Source organism: Leuresthes tenuis, unplaced genomic scaffold, assembly GCF_036924035.1.
Source record: "Leuresthes tenuis unplaced genomic scaffold, fLeuTen1.0.hap1 SCAF_20, whole genome shotgun sequence".
Classification (NCBI taxonomy): domain Eukaryota; kingdom Metazoa; phylum Chordata; class Actinopteri; order Atheriniformes; family Atherinopsidae; genus Leuresthes; species Leuresthes tenuis.
Window position 1 is genome coordinate 5002528 of NW_027325374.1, and position 21698 is coordinate 5024225.

Consider the following 21698-nt stretch of genomic DNA (forward strand, 5'->3'; position numbering starts at 1 on the left):
GGAAATACTCATTAGATGAGTAAATGAGTGTTGCTGCACTGCTGGAAATAGTGCCAAACAAGCGCACTATTAACCCCTGCTTAAAAATATTTAGCAAAGAAGTACAGCTACTAGTTGTTTCAGCTAAGTCTTGAGACTTAAAAGTTATATAAACAAAATTTTGAACAAGAGTATAGATACTCTGACAGCTGTCGAATGTTTTCTTCTTGTGAATAGTCTTTCTCTCTGTAGAAAGATATTACTTCCCAGTGAGTTCACCCCAAGGTGAAAAAGCCAAGAGCTACATCTCAGACTCTACAGGCCTCAGTTAGCATGTTAAATCTTGAAGTTCATGACAGCACAGTTAGAAAAAGACTGAACAGGGATGGCTTGTTTGGAAGGGCTGCAGGAGAAAGCCTCTTCCCTCTAAAAAGAACATGGCAGCACAGCTTAGGTTTGCAAAGCTGCATCTGAACAAAGCACAAGACTTCTGGAACAATGTCCTTTGGACAGACCAGAGCAAAGTGGAGATGTTTGGTCCTAATGCACAGCAGCACGTTTGGAGGAAACCAAACACAGCATATCAGCACAAACACCTCATACCAGCTGTCAAGCACGGTGGTGGAGGGCTGATGTTCTGGGCTGGTTCTGCAGCCACAGGACCTGGGCACCTTGCAGTCATTGAGTCCACCATGAACTCCTCTGGATACCAAAGTATTCTAGAGTCAAATGTGAGGCCATCTGTCCCACAGCTAAAGCTGGGCTGAAACTGGCTCATCAACAGGACAATGATCCCAAAAGAAAGAAGAGTGGGCCAAAATTCCTCCACAAGAATTTCATAACATCGTACAGAAAACTACTAGTGCAATTTATTGGTGCTATAGGTGGTTCTACAAGCTGTTGGATAATGGGGTGGAGTGAGTTTTTAACACACCATTAGATAATAGCACATTGTAATACTGTATGTCTCGTGTTGTTGTTAATCTGAGGCTTTAAAACCTGGTAAGAACAACATGATGCTTTTAAAGCTCCTCACATGTCAGGGATATCATGACTGACATAAAATTCTACAGCGGACGTTGTGGAAGCCACTTCGGGCTCATCGTGTCATTTTAAATGTCTTTTTTCCCCCAAAGACATTGAGACATTTTGTCCTTGTCCTTATAGTCTATTAAGTAGGATGAAATTACAAATTATAATTGGAGCAACTTCACAAAATAGTTTAGAGGCAGTGAAAAAAGCATTGTGAGCTAACGCATCAGTATGAGTTGCAGTTGATATTAATCTTTTATGATTCCAGCAGGAAACCATGAAAAACGGCACAAAAAATAATGATAAAAAAGCAAAGAGGTATAAATAGTTTTTGCTTTATCTTAATCTGTCTCTCTCTGAATTGTCGTCTTTCTGCAGTTCCCTATGATCAGCGAATTTGGTGAGGACACCAACTCCTACTGCTCCTTTGAGAGTAAGGAGACGGTGCTGCTGCAGTCAGAAAATGGCAACCTGCAGCAGAGAGTCAACGTCCTGACCCACGAGGTAAGAGCAGAGATGAAGACGATATAAGATACAGCGGAGAATAGGTGAAATGTATGAAGAAAAATACAGTTTAATATACATTTTCTTTTTTTTCATTATATAATAAAACCAAAGGGTTTTCTAAGAGCTTTAATCCTGTGGAAATCCCTTCCTTCATGAGAATAAATTTAATTAGACGTGAATTGAGGCCAGCTGTAGTGGACAGAGATGTCCAGAGCTAATTAGCAAAGAAAGCTGCTGTCTGGACAGAATTAATACATCTGGTTGTTTCTAAGAAACTGTCCAAGAATCAATGTGAAACGTGAGTTTCATGCTGATGTTTTACTTTTTAGAATGCAGCATTAAAATACAGTGAAAAATGTTTCTGAACGTGTACAACAAGCTGAAGGAGATGAGGAAAGCGTCATGTTTTGTGACTTTTCAAAGCTTTTCTCCTCATTTGTAACACTTGTATTTCTAGGACTGATTGAATATCTGGGGACTGACACGTGAAGGCAAATGGTAAATCTGGTAGCAGCGGTGGTGAAATGAGTCTAAGGACAAGGAGATGGTTTGGGGACTCTGAAGGTCATGGGGTTCTGACTCTTGGCATTAAGAGTGATGAAATGTGCATGGCTCACTGAGCATGCTCTGTTGGGACAGGAGCAACAGAGCGGGATCCCCTCATAGACACATTCTTACCCTTATTCTTGCAGAGAAGTGGTGCCTCACGAGAAGAAGCAGAGAAAGTTAAGTGTTTTTCCAATCAAATAGAGCTTAGAGTTGAACCGAACAGCTTCTCCTGGTATCTATTTTGATCCTCTCTCATGTAAAAATATTAGATACTCCCTTTATACCTTAATATGGTGCAATATGCATCTCTACATACTTTCTTTTGGCACAGGGTGAAGGCAAAGCATGACGAACAAATCAAAATAACCCCAATTATTGCTAAAAAAAAAATAAGAAATTCGAGTACTGATGTAAAATTGTTACAATCTCAAACTTTGACACTTCTTTTCATTCTTTTTGGAAAAAATCAAGATTGCTATGACCTATATCTTGCAAAATGGCTGCAAAGCAACCCCATGAGGCAAAGCAAAAGTTTTTACAATTCATTAAAGAGCACAAGTTTTAGGAGTCATTATATTGATAAGAACATTTGTTTGAAGCTTGAAAAGTTTTTTTGAAACTTGCATGTTTAGAAACATTATGAGGTAAGAATTCAGGGTCTGTGCATACAACAAACAGCCTCAGAGCAAGTGGGAATATGACATCTAAACAAACCAACAGATGACATCACCTCCTCATTCTCTATACGTTTGAAACATTTACTGTCATCCATGTTTGCCATCAAAACACCGTGCATGCTCTTGGTTGGTGCTTCACAACCACACATAACCACACATCTGTAGGGTGTAGTGTTTTGCTGCCTCTTGGTCTCACAAATATGTGGAAGAGTCTGAGCTGAGGGCTGGTCTCAGTTGTGTTGTTGATTCTTTATCTTTGCTCTGCTGTGGAAAAGTCAAATTATTTAAATTATGAATGTTTTTCAGTGCAACTATTTGTCTGTGCTTTTCAGTGTTGTTTTTCAGTTGTTTTTTTTTTAAATTGCTCATAAGGAAAAAGAACTGGAGGATTGGGGTATTCAATAACCTAGTTCTCAGAGATCAAGCTGGAACATCAACTTCATAAATACTTGAACTTTTTCAAGCAGCAGGAGAGGCACCAACTCATGAAATCTTCTGAAAAAAATCTGATCTTGTGACTGATTGTCGCTTCAAAAGTCGCTGCCCACCATCAAACGATAATTGTATCCATTTGAATCCTGCCTTAAGGTGTTAAAGGTGTTAAGAGAGGAGATTTTCATGGCAAACACGAGTCTCAAAGAGATTATTGGAGTGGTTCTCAAGGCTTTTGTTACTGTTAAATTGGAAAAATAGGACCCATGTTTAAAAGCTGAAAATGAAAGCTTTAAAGTTATATATGTAGCTTTAAAGAGCCATAATAAGCTATAATATCTACCACTCCTCTTTTTCTTCCTCTGTAATTACATAATTGTAAGACAGTGTGCAGCTATAGCTCTAAGCCATTTATCTTTTCTCTGACATGTCGAGTTGCCTCTAATGGTCTTGTTTCCATCCACTTCTACAGAACTATTAGCATAAAAATTGCACTGTACAGCACAACGGATAACCCCCCCCACCCCAGTATCTACACTAAAGTGAGCATGTATGAGAACATAAGAAGAAAAAGTAAGGATTTATGCATCTTCTTACAGAGATGCAGCTCTGAAACAATTCTTCTGTCCTCTTTTACGAGGCTTTCAAGAAGCAGTCCACGCCTTGCAGCCAGTTTTCTACAGGCATATGTTACCATAGACACTCTGAATAGGCCTGTGTGCTTCTGCACACAGCGGCGATATACTTCTTTGTCCGTGCTGACTCTCTGTTTATCTCACTCCTTTATTGCTGCTCCCACACTCGTTTTCTGTGTTGTTTGAAATGACTATATTCTTTAATTAAAAAGCCTGAACGTGTTCCTGTGGCCTGCTCAGAAAAATCTCCTTTCACTCAAATTGGTGTACGTCACTGCCCTCAAAAGTGTTTAAAACTATTTGATTGTGGCTTCCAGTGACGATCCAACTGCTTTTTGAACCACACTGTATGAAGACAGCAAGACATCAAGATGTTCTTATTTTCTATGCACTTGTGGTGATGGGGGAGGAGCAGTTATGGTCTCAGGATTTCAGTGTCCTAAATTTGCTCGGTTACACAACGACTTCTTAAGGGACACATTTGATGACTCTCACAATAGAAGTTTCCCTTTTTTCTTTGCGGGGAAGTTTGAAAACTGTCAAGTCTTTGTGTGTTTCAGCTTGTTTCTCTGTATGTCGCTTCAGCTCCAGAAGAGAAAAGACAGGGAGGAGCAGCTGGAGGATGTGATAAAGGCCTACGAGAAGATTCACATGGAGAAGAGCAACCTCCAGAGGGATCTCGACAAGATGGTCAGCAGCATTACTCAGTTCCACTCTGCATTTGTAATTTCAGTCATATGGTTCATTAATTATTTCTTGCAGTTTCACATTCGGTGAATGTTGATCAAATATAAAAAGCAAGAATTTGCACAGCTGATATTATGAATAGTAAATTAAAATAAATTTACATTCAATTCACAAATGTTGAAAAGCATGTGGGAGTTTAGTAAATTATTGAAAGAACTTTCCTTGCTCGGTGACAGGATATTTCAGCTTTTTACTCTTTTTACTGTTTTAGCAGAGCTAAATACATTTTAAATCCAATTATAATCTGTGTCAAACTGACTACAATCTATAATTATGTTGCATTCTTAAAAATAACAGTGGGTATTTCCAAATTGGTTCAGTTGTTTTTGATGGGGGGGGGGTATATGTAAAAAAGAATTCCAATGCAGTTTCACACAGAGAAATAGCTTTGCTAGCCCTAATGAAATGTTGCAGTTTCAGAATGAAAGGCTTATAAATAGCAAAGTATGACGCTTTCAGGGGGACAGAAAGTGTCTGTGTCTGCATACTGAATTATATGAAACTGCTACACAGTTTCAGTACTTTCAAAGCTCCAAAAACATTACATGCCCGCATTTTCCTTTGCAAATTCTAACATGTTTATGCTTTTCATTTCATGAAACTGTCACAAATGTAATATAGCACAACTGTCACATGTTAAAAACACTTATGAGGAAATAGGAGGGGCTACACAGTTAGGTTCAGATATTAATAAACACATAGTTAATGTGAGAAAACAAAAGAAGAAATAGTTCTTAGCTAAACAATGAATAAATACTTGGTTATACGTTTGCATCAGAGACTGGGCTTCATATCCATTAATATCCTCAGTAAATAAAGGTGGCAGAAAAATTTAAGAGCAGAATTGTTCTAAATCCATATATTTTAACTATTAAACTGATAAAATGAAAAAAACACAAATGCAAAATGCTATCTTAATACCAAAATAGTTGGGATACTGTGTAAATGCAATAATACATAAATTATATAAATATATTTATTCAATAAAGATTGAAAAAGTCTGGGAAAAGGAGACATGCTGAAAATTAGAGTTGATGGAAATCTATTCTATCTATGAGCCCTGGTTTTTGCAATCTGCGCTTATGGGTTTGTGTGCTGGTTTGCAGTCCCTGCAATTCAGCAGAGATCCTTTTGTAAATCCATGGGTACATTTTATAAGCCTACGCGGATGGTTGACAGTTTTGAAATCAATGTGCATTTGAAAGTAGAGTGCACAGTTTTAAATACAAAGGCAATGGATTTACATGAGGTTCTGTATTATCTCTGTATTTCATAACTAATTAGGTTAAGTGGCAACAGTTCTGCAGCAGACTGTGTATTTTAGGATGAAAAAACAATATTCAAAGGTTGTGTTCCTCATGCTGTCAGACGACTTTAACTGTTTGGCCTGCATGGTTCCTCTCACCACCCAAAAACTAAACTAAATTTGTGATCTGGGAGTGAGTGTGAGGGTGGATGCTTGTTTCTCTCATTTGTGTCTATGTGACCCTGTGATAAGAGACTGTTAACCTGTCAGGGGTGTAGCCTGCCTCTCGCCCAATGATAAAAAGATAAAGAATCTTAATTTTTGCAAGTGCTTACGAATTAAGATCAGGCAGAGCCATCTAATTGAACAGATTGGCTGGCTGGTCTTCCCCAGGTGCCTTCTGTGGTAATAAGCCGTCGCATTTGAGAGTGAAGTCCAACATACAGAGTGGCCTAAGCAGTTTTACGTGATTGGGTGATTAAGGGATGAAGTGAGCCAAAGATGGAACTGCCACCTGCCAAGGATCAGCACAGTGTCAGAGTCACCTGAAGCCACTCATTAATGTGGCTTCTTCTGCCTGCTGGGCCTCCCTGACCTTTAGACTTCCAGCCTATCAGTCCCCTTACTCCTCAAAATAATCTACAGAACTGTGCCAATGTTTTAGGGACTAGAAGAAAAGAGAGCATGCTTTAACAGAGATCTTTTATTGTCATAGACAGAGCAGTAAATGGAAAAAATGTAATTGATGTGAGCAGATTTGGTTAAAACAACAGAAATTCTCAGAGGTTGTTCAGATCAAAAGACTGTCTCGTCATGTCATCCCAGACTCAGCCCTCGACCTTGATATCAGGGCACTCTGCTCATACCATTAGCTGCGGAACTGCTTCTTTTTCCTTTGGCCGGAGACCCCTCTTTATAACTCTGGCTGTATGTGTTGCTGTCAGAATGCCATAAATGTTTAAATACATCGTCTGTGAGGTCTAAATATACGGCAATGTTTCAGTGCGTGATCATACCTTTCTTTTTCCCAAATAACTACTAACAAAGACGCAAAAGTCACAGCCAAACAGATCAAATATTTCAAATATCCATATTTTCGGGACATTAAAAGTCCAACACCACCTGTCACTCAAATATCTGTCACTCTGGCCTCTTTCCGTGTTTCTCGGCCAGTCAGTTGGAATAAATAGAAACCAAACATAGACATCAGTCTGGAGGGTTTTCCTCAGAACTTAGTGTTTCCATGAAGTCAGGAGTTGATGTTTAGACTCTTTATGACTGTTTATGTCATCGGCTCAGAGGATGAACAGTCAAATGAATCACATCTTGAGTCACTTTGTATGAGCTGTTTTTGTACGAAATGTGCCACTAAGGGATGTAATTATGAATAAACATTTCTCTTTTGTGCCTGAATGGTTCAATATACTTCATAATTTGTGTTAAAACATCTCTAATGCAACATTTACGTTGTTGTTTAGCAGCTTAATGCACAAATGAGCTGTGTTTTTGACACATAGATGCATTTTTTTCTGATAGAACGAATGCAGATGAGTGAAATTTTGCAAACATTGATCTGTTAACAAGTGGATAGCAACAGACAAGAGTTGCAAAAGATAATTAAAACTGACTTCCATCTTGGCTGTAACAGGCAGCCTTTTTTTTCTACTCATGCTGTACATGACGAAGCATTTTGATAACTTAGGTAAAAATCTGAATCCTGGTGTTTTTAAGTTTTTTAAGCATTCGAACTTTGTGTGACTACAGACCAGCCTGGTGGAGAAGCATGTGGAGCGAATCCTGAGCCTGGAGTCGGCACTTAGGCAGAGGGACAACTCCCTGCAGAAGCTCAACATGCAGCTGCACAGCAAAGACATGCAGTATCTGCAGCTTCACGCCGGCCCAGACACACACAGTAAGTGCCCTCTGAATACTGGTGCATCTAACCATATGTATTTCTGTAATACCAGAAGGTGTTTTCAGTTCCAAACAAGCTCCGGTGCACTGATCAAATCAATGGTTTGATGTACAGCGTTTAGTTTTTTTTAAACTGCTCCCTCCTCAAGCCTTCGCAGAAATGTTGCTTTATTCAGGGACTCCAACCGTCCATTTTCTCGCTTTTATTCGGAACTGCATCAGAGATCCTCAGACCTTCTTCACCCCCTTCAGCTCGTCCGGGGGGACACAAGCCAGCTGAGAGATGTAATATCTCCAGTGATTCCTGAGTCTGCTCCAAGACCTCCTCTCGGTGGGACATGTCTGAATCAGTTTACCTGGGAGACGTCCAGGAAACTCAAGTGTCTCTTTCTGATGTGGAGGAGCAGCGACTCTACTCTGAGCCCCTCCGGGATGACAGAGATTCTCACTATATTTCTACGTTTGAGCTTAGACACACTTTCTGTTACTGCCTACAGCTCGTTACCATAGATGAGGGTTGAAACCTTCTGACTCAGCTCTCTTCACCACGACAAACAGGTGGCGACATCTGGATAGCTGCAGATGCTGCTCCAACCCATCTGTAAAAATGACACTCTATTCTACCAGCACTTGTGAACAAGACTCCGAGATACTTAAAGTCCTCCACTCGAGGCAGCGACTCAATTCCAATCCAGATTCAGTAATCCAACTTTTTTCCAATTTTCCAGACACGGAGGTGCTGATTTCCTTTCCAGCTGCGTCACTCTTGGTTTCAAACTGCCCCAGTGCCTGCTAGAGGTCTCAGAGCAGGACCACATCATCTGCAAAACGCAAAGATAAAATCCTAAACTGACTGAACAGGAAACCCTTCGGCCCCTGGCTGCACCTGTAAATTATATCCATAAAGATGAAGAACAAAAAGGGTGGCTCTGGTAGAGTCCAACACAGATCTGACCAGAGAAATCAAAGCAATTACAAAACCTCAGCAGGATAACTTTAACTTAGCTAAGTTTTCTTTTTCAATTTAATTCAATGAGTAAGTTATAACTAAAAAAGTGAGATGACAACAGCAAAATAAGGTTGCTCATGGATCAAATCCAACAATCTGTCTGAAAAGCATTTTAATTGAGGTCAGGTTCATCTTCGGCCAGTTGAAGAGAATTTGGACATTTGGTTTCTCCTCACAGTTCAGTCACAGTTTTAAGAGAAAAGACCTTTGGTTTTTGCATGCACTTGTGGTTGAAATTGAGTCATTCTGGCTTCCAAATCATTTGAAGATTTAGAGGTTGGTGCTGTATATTTGTATGATTCAGCCTGTCGCTTCCATCTGTACCACCAAACGATCTCCACTTTGACTCGTGTGCATTACCGAATGACTGAAAACCTAAAAAATGTGACTCATTACGATGCAGAATAATTCCTGTGTTGCAAATGTGTTGAACTGTCAACAAGGCAGGTAACTCCAGCGTTTGGTGAAAAAAGCAGAGTTTGGAACCTTTTGAGAGTGTGGTGCTGAATTCAAACTGGAGCATGTTGCTCTTGACTGGTGTGGAAGAATTCTGTTTAACTTCTTTAGAGTTGCTAAACTCTGCCCTCTTGATGTGGGTGGTTGAAACATGGAAGAAATGTGTCACCGCCACCTCAACAGATGCCTCTGCTGGTAGTATACCCTGATGAGGAGGAGGTATCCTTTTAGATCGGCATCAAACTGTCATATGAATCAGAAAAATAATGGGTGTGAAAGCTTTTTCTTTCTTTTGACTCTGCGAGGACAAGTCTCGATTGAGGGGCAAATGTGTAAAAATGTGGTCGTAGTGCTGACTTTGTACAGTATGTCTGCACCTGTAGTCACACATGCAAGTGTTCAGGTGAGGAGGTAGAGGAGCAGAGATGAAAGATGATACTGCTGTGCTGCTGCTGTATCTTCCGTCGCTCAAGGACTGCGTGAGCGGAGCTGAATCACTAACATGCCCACACAGATCAAATCACCCAGGTACAGACTGAGAGATGCTGCCCTTGGAAGAATTCAACTCTTCAGTCCATGACTGTTGTACAACTGATGAATATGAAAGAGCAGAAGGACATTGCGTTTGTCAGGGGAAAAGCAATGAAAGCTGAGTGTTTCATCTTTTGTGCTGCATGTTTACATCTTTCCCCTGACTTTTCTTTCTTCCTCCCAGTGCTAGACTGTCCTGCCTTGACCCTCCAGAGCTCCCGCAGCCTGGACGCCCTTTCTGACTTAAAGCTGCAGCGCCTGGAGGCGGAGCTAGAAGGGGCACGGAACGAGGTCCAGGGGGCGTGTCAGCGGGAGGCGGAGCTGAAGGCAGAGTGCGAGAGGCTGAAAGACGAAATGAGACAGCTGCAGAACAGCCAGAGAGAGAGGGTCAGTATTGACTTGTTTTAGTGTAGATGGAGAAGTTTACTGCATCAGAACCATTTGAAGACTTTAAGAGAAACAGCTAACAAAGTTCTTGTTGTGAAGTCCCTGAAATGTCCTTGATGATTAATGAAAAGCATAATGAAAAAAGTAAGCTCTGCGAAACCCTACATCACTGTCAAACACATACAACTCCAGTGTTTCACAGTGAGTTTTTCTGTTGTTGTGTAGCTGCAACCTTTCTTCTTCCTTTGCAGGCAACAACATGATGTGACATCAAGTACTTATACGAGGACATTTTTCACACTAGTTTTGAAAAATAGAACATGCTTTATCCATTTATGTATCTGCATATGAATTTCATGTTCCACAATGTGTTGCATGGCCTCATCCACAGTAAGAACAATTTTCTTTTTGCTCCCACCATATAAATACAGACAAAAGAAACATATTAACCTTCAGCAAAGCATCAAATTGCTCAATAGGTTAACAAATAGATGAGAAATCGCAGTCATGGTGGCAGCAGCTTTTTAATTAAAGTAAATATTTTCTCTAAAAGATTATTCTGCAAATGAAATTCATGACCCACTAGTTAGCCTAATATTCTCAAAATGCTAGTTTAATTACTTCAAAGAATATCAATATTTCCATTGTTTAGTTAACTTGTTTTTTAGTCGAATTTTCCCTTTGCTAAAAGTCATGTTTTTAACCTTGTTAAAATGCCCATAAGATGTGTTTTTTTATGTTCTACAAGACATAACATGGGCAGAATCAGCCATCCATGCTATGGCTCCATGCTAGAGTCTCAGACAGGCGATGTCAGACAGCTCGTATATTTCTCGTCGAAGATAGAAGGAACCAGTCCTGAGTACTTGCAGGCTGGGACTGTATAGCTATTTTGCATGGACCGTTAGGAATCAGTGAAATGAGAAGCTAGTGCAAGGTAAGTTTAAAAGCTAATGAGGGCTCGGAGTCAGTCTGCCCAGCTGGGGGACCCAGTGCTAGCGGCCAGTTGCTCTTGGCCCCTGTAGGCAGCCAAAGTCAAGAGACCTCATCAGTTCCTCATACTGATTTAAAGTGTAAATATGACCATTCTGATATGCCCACATGCATGCCAATTTGTATAATGTAGCTACCTCGATGTGAGAATTGCTCTCTGGTTTAAACACAAACTGCTGAATTACTACAGAATTAATTCTGGCCATTGTATAATGTAGTGGAGACAGGGCAGGCAATGGCAGCTGCTGACAGAAGGATATGTGGGTGGGACCATATTAGCATATTTATAAATGACCATGCTCTGAATAAGGACTACGTTGTAAAGTCATACCCAAGGCACATTATGGCCATTAGAGATGGCAAAAATCTTGAAATGTATGATTTTTGAGGAACACAAAGGACTTTTTAGGCGATTAATAACAGCTGGAATGAGACTTTAACTATTAACCTGATGTCATCAAACTGGTAGTTACATTTATGTTTCTATTGGACAACAAAAACCTGATAGTCCCAGTTTAGTTTAAAGCTGAAGGCAATGAGCTGAGTGAGGGCAAAAAACACAACTCAGTCAAACAGTACTGAGGAGGTTGAATGAGACTGCAGGAACAGTTCCTATTTAACGTTAATGCTAATAATGAGAGTGATATCTGTCTCCATGTCTGACTCTCAGCTTTTAAAACTTGCTTTTAGTTTCTGTCAGTTAAAAAGAAAATCAGGTTTCACCTGCATACAGAAAGTCAAGTTGCCAGAAAGTACAAATGTACCACTCATACGAACAATAATTATCTGTCCCATACACATATCCTGAAAAGGTTTCCCTCACACATGTAATAGGCACTTGCTGTCAGATTTTGAGCAATGTTCTACCAGCACCTGCATGCTAATCTAATTTCATGCTCTACTTCGGCAGGAAATGAATTCCCCATGCAAGCAGTGTGATGTGGAGTGGATAAAGAAGGTGGGAGATGAGCAGTAAGTGACCACGGTGGACCTGTTGGTAGTGGGGGGAGGAAGACAGGGAGGTATTTGAAGACAGAGATGGATGGAAAGCGTAGTACAGTACATGCAGTAATGTTAGGAAAGAGCAACATTAAAAACAGCTCATCTGTATCTTTGCTGTCCTGCTGTGATGTGTTCAGGCCGACCTCCAGGGGCTTCATTATACAGCAGACAAGCTCGTCATCTCTGGCTAACAAGATGCAAATGCAGTGCCAATAGAGGAGTGTTGTTGTTTAGGCTCCAAGACTTCATCTGATGTGTACTCTGTGAGATGCATTTAGCAGTAACTCAGTTGTTTTTGTGTCTAACATTTACTCAAAAAGGTTTTGCAAGTCATCAGCATGTGCAGCAGGGGGCAGTGTAATACAGCTCAGGGTGCCTTCCTGTCTATTTCCTCATGTTTGTATAATTTTTGGACATCTTAATGAAGCATTAAGTCCAGTCTTACGTTTTATTGCCCATCACCTTAACTGATAGAATAGGAGCAGCTGCTTTATTTCCTCTTGCTGCTATTTGTGTCACTTTCTGGCAGTGAGAGCAGGAGCTTATCTTTATCCGCCTGTCAAATTGCCCCAGCCATCTGATGTTTACAAGGTATCAGGTATAAAAAAAAAGGCAAAAACCACAGCAGGTTGGGCAACTGACTCCCACACAATGAAACCCCAGAGGTGTTTCGATGGGGAGCAAACAGAAAGTAAATGGTGCGGCAGCAAGGAGAGTCTGAGTTTTAGTTTTACTGAGTGTGTGGTAAAAGCCTACTGCTTTTTTCCAGACCTTGGTCACCTTTTGGTTTTACTCAACAATATCACTTACTCCCACTGAAAAGTATCTGCTCTGTTTCCTGGAGCTTTTTCTTGTAATTGGGCTCATTTAGTGTAAAGTGCACTGATTGAAATAGAATATTAACACAGTATCTTTGCCCTTGTCACCGCCACAGCCTGATATTTCAGAAAAGAGTCTGCGGTTGTGTAATTAGTTGTGTTTTTTAAAAACTTCTACAGTAAGCTACAGGGGTTTAGCAGACAGCAAAACAATGAAGAAGAAGTTAAAAATGAACCCTCCAGCTGTAAAACTGTTATAGTCTAGTTTAATTGGTCTCTTTCTTGTTTTTTCATGCCCTTTTTCATTACTTTAACTCAGCAGGGCTTTTGTGACTGCATTTATTTGCCTGACTGGTAACCGTTAATACGTGAGTGAGATGTGCTCGTCAACCACAAGCTGCACTGCTGTATGCGCTGGCTGCCATCTGGCAGTACCCTCACCCTGACAACACACACCTATACTTGAGTATACAGAGAGACTGACTAATCTGTCATCAGCTTTCAGAAAATGAGCTGTTTCCAATAAATCACAACTTGCTTGAATGGAATTCCCATTTCTCACAAAAATCCAAGCAAATCATCAAAAATGAAGTGAAACAAATTTCAGTTCTCCACAAATTGAGACTTTTAAGTGAAATCACCCCGAGGTTACACAAACACAAAGCATTACCACGTCACTATGGCTTGGTGTGAGAACTGTTTGACACCTCTGTGTTTAACTGAAGTGCACAGCACAAAAGTAAAAAATGGACTGCAGAGTGTGAAAACCCCCACTACATTCAGATGGCTGTTAGACACCTGCCCCCTCAAGGGGGTCTGAAATTCAGCTTCTCTGTTTCCTTTAAGACTTCTCTCTTTTCACATAGACCGATGTGTGTTCAATTGTGAGTTTTCCATGTTGTGAGGGACCGAGTACCAGTAGATTTGAAAAATATCACTCTGAATGTGAGCCAACAAAGGCAATGTCAGATCCCAAAGGCAGGTGTGGTGATGGCTCTTTCTTTAAAACATCAGATCAGAGGTCAGATTTCAGCCCACGCTCAACTCCCACACACACACACACACATATATACAGTAAAACTTTGTACTTGATCAATCCACTTGCACAAGCCTTTCATCAATGCTGCATTGGCGTTATCACACCCCTCCTACGCACTGTAGTGTACACTGTACAGCATGCGCACGCAGCGACTCACATTCAAGCAAAGTAAAAGGAAACAAACAAAAATATGTGCAAGACAGGAGATGCATGCAGACACGTGATAAATATTTTTCATAATACACACACAAAATTAGACTTTCTGAAACAAGTGTAGGAAATGTGTGTGTGTTTGCGTGCACTGGGGCAGGTGTTCACACGTGTTGCCATGACTTAAAGGTGTTGCATTCTGGCCAGGGTCTGTGTGAAAGATTGTCAAAAGAAAAGTTTGAAATGTGAGACAACACTATCGTGGAAAGGAAGAGGTACGTCAGTTTAAACTGTCAAGAAACTCACTACATCTACGTAAAAACATAAACAGCCGGAGCAGAGAGCCAGCTGCGAGTAGTGAGGAGAGGAGGCTAATGCATTTATCGGACGTTTTTCACGATATCCATATTATGCTGTACGCTCCACCCACAATGCCAGTAAGTAACCTAAATGATTATTTCTTTCCTTCAGTGCTTGCAGCAGATTTTCAAGCCAAAGCCTTAAACAAGGATTGCCTGTATCTGTAGCAAGGACAACCCTGAATCATTTCAGTGTCAGTACCAAGTTCCACCAACTCGAACCACAGAGAAGCTTGTTGTCTGGTATAAGTTGGGGGCTGATCGGGGTTTGATACCCCCCACTCTGTGTGTGACTCATAGTTTGCTGGAAAACTAGGTGGGCCACAAGCAAAAGCCAGCAAACCAGTGGAAGCTTTGAGTGATTTTCATGTTATTTTTTCTTCACTGAACTAGGGACCCTGATTTTATTTAATAAAAAACATATTCAGTGGCAAACTGCAAGGCGAGGAATCAACATGGTGTTGTGTCGGCGTGCATGGTTTTGAATGTGCATCTTTGTTGAAACTTGTTAAGAACTACAGATTGTAGTTCAGGGAGTTCAGCAGTTAAGAACCTGCTGATAAGATCAACAATATAAGTAAGAAAATATAGAATGCAGTTACCCAAGTGAGAGGCTTACGCAGTGCTGAGAGGCCTCAATTAAGTTAGTGTGTGGGTGTGCAAGAGAACATATCTATACATTTGACAGTTTTATTCGCTGTGAAAGAAAATAGTTTTTCTTCTCTTTGTTGTTCCTATGTGGCACCTACGTTTCACTGAAGGTTCGTATCTATTCCTTCTCATGTAGAAGAAATCCCCAGGATATGCAGAAGTGTTAGCTGTGTTCTTTGCTCTTTTATCTGCCACGATCTCACAGGAGGAATGAGCTCAGTCAAACTTTCAGCAAGGACATCACATTTCTGGTTAGGAGGTTTTTTATCAGATCTGAGCCTGGCTATAGTCTGGTACCCATGCACAAACATATTTTGTTTTTCACTTGCCTTCCTTTTATATTAGGCAGGTGTGCAGAGGGACTCCAAGATGTTTAATTTTTTGTTTCATGCAAAACACTCACGCTGCAGTGTTTCAAAAGTTCTATGTGTGTTGTTAATTCATTCAAGAATCTTATAATAACTGGAGTTTTCCCTCAATACCAGTCTGTATATGAGAAATGATTCAAACTGGTAGTGAAAAATGATTATCTAGACAGATTTTAAGTAAGATTTGAACCCTCATATGTTACCCATGTTGTGATACCCATTCTTATCTAGCACCCTCAGAGCCGGCATGAGTCAATTTCAGATCAATGCTGAGTAGTTTATAAAAATTGTAAAGACATTTGACGTGAACAACACCTTATCAGATTTTATGGTGGCTGGCACTTACAGTGACTAACTGTAAGTTGCTCCTTTCTATTTGAACCAACTCACCTGTTATTCCATCTAAGCCTTTACTCTTAGATTGTTAACACACTAGCTATTATATCTACTTGTGTGATGCCTGCATGATATGAGTTTATATTGTGGGATTCAGGTGAAGCTCAAGTGGAGAAACAGCTTGTTGCATGTAAAGTTTACAGCTCTTAAAGTAGAATTCCTCCATCAAAACGGCCCCTGAGAGAGTCATGATACACCTTGCATAAAAACAATTATGATTTTATGCTATTCAGTTAAGTGCTTTGACATTGAATCTAAATATATAAGCTTAAAAGTGCATCAATTAGCCTTCCTGCTTAGAGTTGATGTCAGTGCAGCAGAACTGAAACAGTTTGAAGAAAACGAAGATAAATTTGTGGTGCAGTTACGTGTTATATTCTAACAGAAATTAATTTGCATTTTGACATAAATCTGACAGAGATTACAGTTTACATAACCATGTAGTTGTAACACCGTAACACTCAGCCAACACCGTGATGCTCTGCAGTAACAATGATTATAATAAATACATAATTGGCCTCCTCTTCCTCCCTTCAGGGTGAATTTGGCTCTGGCCTACACAGAGTTAACAGAGGAACTGGGACGCCTCCAAGCACTGTGCTCCAAGCAGACGGAGATCCTGAGGAAAGCAACACACGAGCAGGCTAGTCCAGGTTAGCATCTACTTTGTTCATTTGAAAATACAACCTGTTGATAATGTGGAAAATCTGGGTCACGATATTCTCAGTCTTTGTGGCAGAGGAAGCAGGAAGCTTTCGGGGCCAATACTGAAATAACAATTGCAATACCATCCTCTGAAAAAAAAAAATCAACAACAAGATAAATTTCTGCATTTTTATTTGAATTGTTTTAAAAGTTTTAAAAATTAACTCTGAAATCATTCAGCTAACTTCAACATCTTTAACCTTGTAGTTTGACCTCAAACACTGCAACACTTTCTAAAAACGATCACACGAACATGAAATAAAAAAGAAATACAGCTATCAAGTAATTATTTATGAACAAAAATACAAGGAAGTGTGGTAAAAAAATACTTCAAGACAACATTAAAATTTAAAACACTCCATTCACAACCTGTTTATATGTAATATTTATAATTAGAATAAATGAAATTCTTTCAATAGATGGTTCTTAAAACATCTTAAAGTGGTAAAAGGTAATGATATTCTCATTTTCAGCTCTGCCTGTGTACTGTATAGCTGCATAAAAAACTGCTGGTTGTGATTTGTTCCAGTCATTTCAACACTAAAAGTAAAGGTAGACCCAAAAGAGAGTAAAACTTAGAGATGTCAAACAGTAGCAACACCATTCCTCTTCCTGCGCGCAGTAACACAAAAACAATTTTGCAAGTACGCATTTTTTAGCCTACCACAAACCCAAAGACGATACATGCACATACTACCCTGTAGATAATAGATCATACAACAGAAAAATAATGTTACAAATACTCTGAGAATAAATGTCCATTTTCAGCAGTTAAGAGTGGAGAAAACACCGAAATCCCCAAACAGCATTTGCTTTTTTTCCCTGCACTCGTGTTATTTCACAGTAATCTTGAAAATGTGACTTGAATGGCACAACTCCAGTAGGATTCTGCAAGTGATATGCTTGCCTCTCGGCTACTTTAACAATAAGCAAATATTTTTCATGAACTGTTAGAATAAATTCTGTAAAGTGGGAATTTGGCTGGTGTCATAAAACCTCTTCTGAGTGTGTGCTGGAAGGGTGAGCTAAACAGTCCCGTTCGACTGTTTCCTCCTCATTCGGAGAACACTTACGAGTGCAAACACCCCCTCCCTTTTAGCACCTCAACCAAGCAGCCATAAATGATGTTTCCTCTTTGCAATGGGAAGTAAGCTGAAGTGGTGCCGACAGGGCTGACTCACTCATCAACATATCTTGTAATTACAGGAAACGCTACAACTGTATTTGTAAAGATAAATCGTCCACATATATGACCACATACAGGAACATAAAGCGTACTTCTATTAGATGAAAATTCTTATGCACGATCTGAGGCAAGGTTTATTTCATAGAACTTGCACGCAATATGCTCTGACAAAAATGCAAGAAAACAGTGCCAGTGCCAAGCGACAACAGAAGATCTGATGTGCCAGAAAAAGGCGACATGCCTCCACAATTTGAAGACTTTGACACAGATGTTGGAAACCTGCTGCAGCTTTTTGGCTGTCAGGCACTAGTGAACTAAGGCATTAGTGAACTGACAAATGTCAGTTGATGTGGCCAAGTTCAGAGTTGTTTGTCATCGGGAAGGTGTTGGATGGGGCCGCAGGTCTGCACAAGTAAGCGGTGGAGGAGAAAGACATTTTTTAGACATGAGATATGCAAGACTCATGCCTTCTCCAATCCTTGAGTCAAACAGCATTTAATCATTCAGACATGCACAGATCAACCATAACGTTATGACCACTGATAGGTAAAGTGGGTAACAATGCTCATCTTGCTACTGCCCGATTTTCTGCGGGGAAAACCTGCATCCTTGCATTCACATGGATGTTGCAGCAGCACTCCACTGGAATAGCAGCCTGCCCCAGCAGGACAGCAGAGCTCCCTGCAAAAACTGCTTCGATGGGGCTTAAAAAGTACGACAAAGAGTCCAAACTCTCCAGATACCAGTTTTATGGGATTAGATAGGAAGCAAGCACAATCCACTAAGACCCCATGACACAACATTTTTGATCATTTGCCAAAAAACTTTAGAATATAATTAACAATGGCTTCAACATTAAGTTCCATCATTGTTATTTGATTTAATTGGTTTTCAATTTCTAAAAGTAAAAGTTCAGAATAATTCACAGCATTATAATCATTCATGCATTAGTGTGGCTACAGTTGCAGCCGGTAATGGTGGAGTTAATTTGAATTAATATATATATTGAGTAGATTTATCAATACTAATAGGTATATTGTTTAATAGATAACTAGTAAGTGATTACATAAATGTTGTGGAGTAGAAAGTACAATATTTGTCCTCAAACAGTCGAGTACAAGTATGAAGTAAGAGTGTTATCTGAATATTTTACTGAAGTTCTTTGCACAGAGACATACTTAAATCCTTGCTGATTTAATTAAGTAACAACTTGCAAACAAGTGTCCTTTTTTTAAAAATGCATTTCTTTCTTCTCTGTCCCCTCAGTGCAGCTTCATTCTCCCATCCACCACCAGCGGCACTCTCCAGTATCACACCGCCACTCGCCCATCTCACAGCGCCATTCTCCTGTCCCGCCCCCTCCACACCACTCCCCAATCCAGCAGCGACGCTCTCCAGTGCTGCAGCGACTCTCCCCCGATATGCACCGCCGCTCACCCCTATTGGATGTCAACAATGGTCCAGCCTCGTATTCCTACCGGCCACCCAGCCAGCACCTGCGAGCCAGCTTCCAGGGTCGTCGCAGTTACTCCGAGGTTGCTGATCCCTCAGCTTACCAGTGCCCACCTCGCTTCTCCCTGGACCCAGTCTCTACCCTGCCTAAGCCTCGGCCGTACATTGAGGGCTACTCAAAGCAGCAGTCCCAACATGCGGGCTCCCCTCATGGTGGACTACAACACAGAGGATCCCCCTCTCCTCATCAAGGTGGTGCAGGAGGAGACGGGAGTCTTGGGGAGAGCTCCATGCGCCATTCCAGGGAGATGCCATTTCCACTGTCAGAGGTGGCGCACCTTCATTTTGAGCCACCTCCTCCATCCACACCTGCCCCCCAGCCCCCACAGTCGTCTGAAGATGAGGAGGAGTGGACCTGTCCACATACCATCAGTCCACCGAGGACGCTGGGCGTGCTCGCTCCTGCAGTTCCCAGCAATGTCATGAGGGGCCCGGCATCCTGCTCAGCCTTTCCCATCCCTCAGAGGCCTAATAACCTCAGCTGCCACCCTCAGCAGGGGTACATTTCAACAGATCAGGCTCAGTCCTGGCCTTCTATCAATGTGAGTTGACATTAAGTTAATTACACTTGGGTAAAAGAGTTAATACAGCTGCATTTCTGGCTTATTTTGAAGGAATTAGTTTGCAGCACTGAAACATTTGTAAAAATTACCAGCAATATTTCATTTATTGTTAGCCTAATAGCATAATTGCCTAAGTCTAAGACATTCAAATATGAGTCAAGATGTGTAGACTAAATTAGCCAAAAAAGGGGGAAACAACTAGAGTTGTTCTGTCTATTCACATGCTCTTCTGTCTGTTCCCCAGCTCTAAAACTACCTACTAACATGTCAAATGTGTAAAGCCTTTACTTGAACTGAGACAAGAGTCATAAGAATGCCCATTTGTGATGTTTTAGATACTATGATACCCACTTAGAAACCAGAATCTAATCAGAAGCTGTGCTGCAGGTGTCTGGTCACTGGATTTAGGTTGCTTGCCAAGAAGCAGCCCCTCCAAACTCTTTGTATATTTTTGCACAACTGAAATGACATAAAACATCTACATTAAAACTTCACTGAATGACATTAAAACATGAATATTGGGAACGCATCTGTCAGATGAAACAAGGATAACATTTTGAGGCTCAGATGAGGTGTTTGGTATCCAGGTCTATCAAAGTTAACGGAAAGCACTGACTCTAGGTTTCCATTGCAGTTTTTTTACACAATGCTGTGGTGGTTAGCACCATCGCCTCACAGCAAGAGGGTTCTTGGTTCAAATCCCAGGTGGAGCTTTTCTGTGTGGAGTTTGCATGTTCTCCCCTTGTAAGCATGGCTTCCTCCCACCACACAAAAGCATGCCTGCCGGGTACACTGGTGACTCCAAATTGTCCTTAGGAGTGAGTATGAGCGTGTTTGGTTGTGTGTCTCGTTTGTCTCTGTGTGGCCCTGTGATGGACTGGCGACCTGTCCAGGGTGCATCCTGCCTCTCGCCCAGTGACAGCTGGGATAGGCTCCAGCCCCCCTGCAACCCTGAGTTGGATTAAGTGTGTATAGAAAATGGATGGATGGATAAATGGAAACTTTTTGTCTGTTTCAAAGAAAACTTGACGTCATTAGGAGGAATGGAAACAATCTGTAAATTGCATCTGGCCTGGCAAAGATTAAAATGATGCGACTCTCGAGCTATTCTTGGTCTGAGCCAGAAAACAAAGTTACACGGCCGACCGCATCTTCCCATATGGGATATTATATCCCAGATAGTCCCAAAGCTGAGAGTAATTCCTAAAGAAAAGATCCTTTCATTTTCCTCTGATGCATATCCACCACAGTTTTTTTTGTGATTAGGACAACTACCTCTTCTACTGCATTAAACCACTAGCAACATAACCCATGCTGCCACACTGTGGCAATACTATGCAGCCAAATTTATTTACTTCAAAGAAGTTGACCTCCTTTTTTCTGTCTTAAAAAAAAACTGCGTAAGATTTGCTTGGCTTGTAAATGGAAACCTGGCAAGAGACACGCAGAGGAGTATGAGATATGAGGCTGCAAAAGTGCAAAGCATTTACAGATGACTCCATGAATGCCTAACTTAACAAACCAGATGGTTTGTTACACAGAACTTTATGAGGAGTACACCAGACTCGATAAGTTCAAGGGTAGGTGGGGTAGGTCCTGTTAAGTGTCAAACTTGCTGTATGACTAATACCAACCTCACAAGTATTTTGTTTTTTAATTTAATTCTAATATATAAATAATATATATAAATATATACACAGCATAGGAAAGTAGTAGCTGGTTACACACAACACTTTAATCGAATCAGCTTTTATTGTTGACTGACTCACTGCTGAAAGTCATTCATAGTTACCAGTAACAAAACTGATTGAGCCACAGTTTTACACAAACATTACCAATCTAAGAATATCTTTCT

General features: G+C 40.7%; 2 protein-coding genes across 2 annotated transcripts in view; both read left to right on the forward strand.

Moving 5' to 3' along the window:
* The window catches only part of tbx21 (T-box transcription factor 21), a 477598-nt gene that overhangs the window by 376593 nt on the left and 79307 nt on the right, over nucleotides 1-21698 (forward strand). The window lies entirely within an intron of this gene.
* The window catches only part of LOC140278687 (TANK-binding kinase 1-binding protein 1-like), a 71117-nt gene that overhangs the window by 42417 nt on the left and 7002 nt on the right, over nucleotides 1-21698 (forward strand). Inside the window, exons 3-9 of the mRNA XM_072373757.1 lie at nucleotides 1390-1515; nucleotides 4397-4501; nucleotides 7569-7716; nucleotides 9899-10101; nucleotides 12005-12066; nucleotides 16415-16530; nucleotides 19035-19822. Of these exons, the coding sequence (XP_072229858.1) occupies nucleotides 1390-1515; nucleotides 4397-4501; nucleotides 7569-7716; nucleotides 9899-10101; nucleotides 12005-12066; nucleotides 16415-16530; nucleotides 19035-19822 (1548 nt within the window). The remainder of the gene's footprint in view (nucleotides 1-1389; nucleotides 1516-4396; nucleotides 4502-7568; nucleotides 7717-9898; nucleotides 10102-12004; nucleotides 12067-16414; nucleotides 16531-19034; nucleotides 19823-21698) is intronic.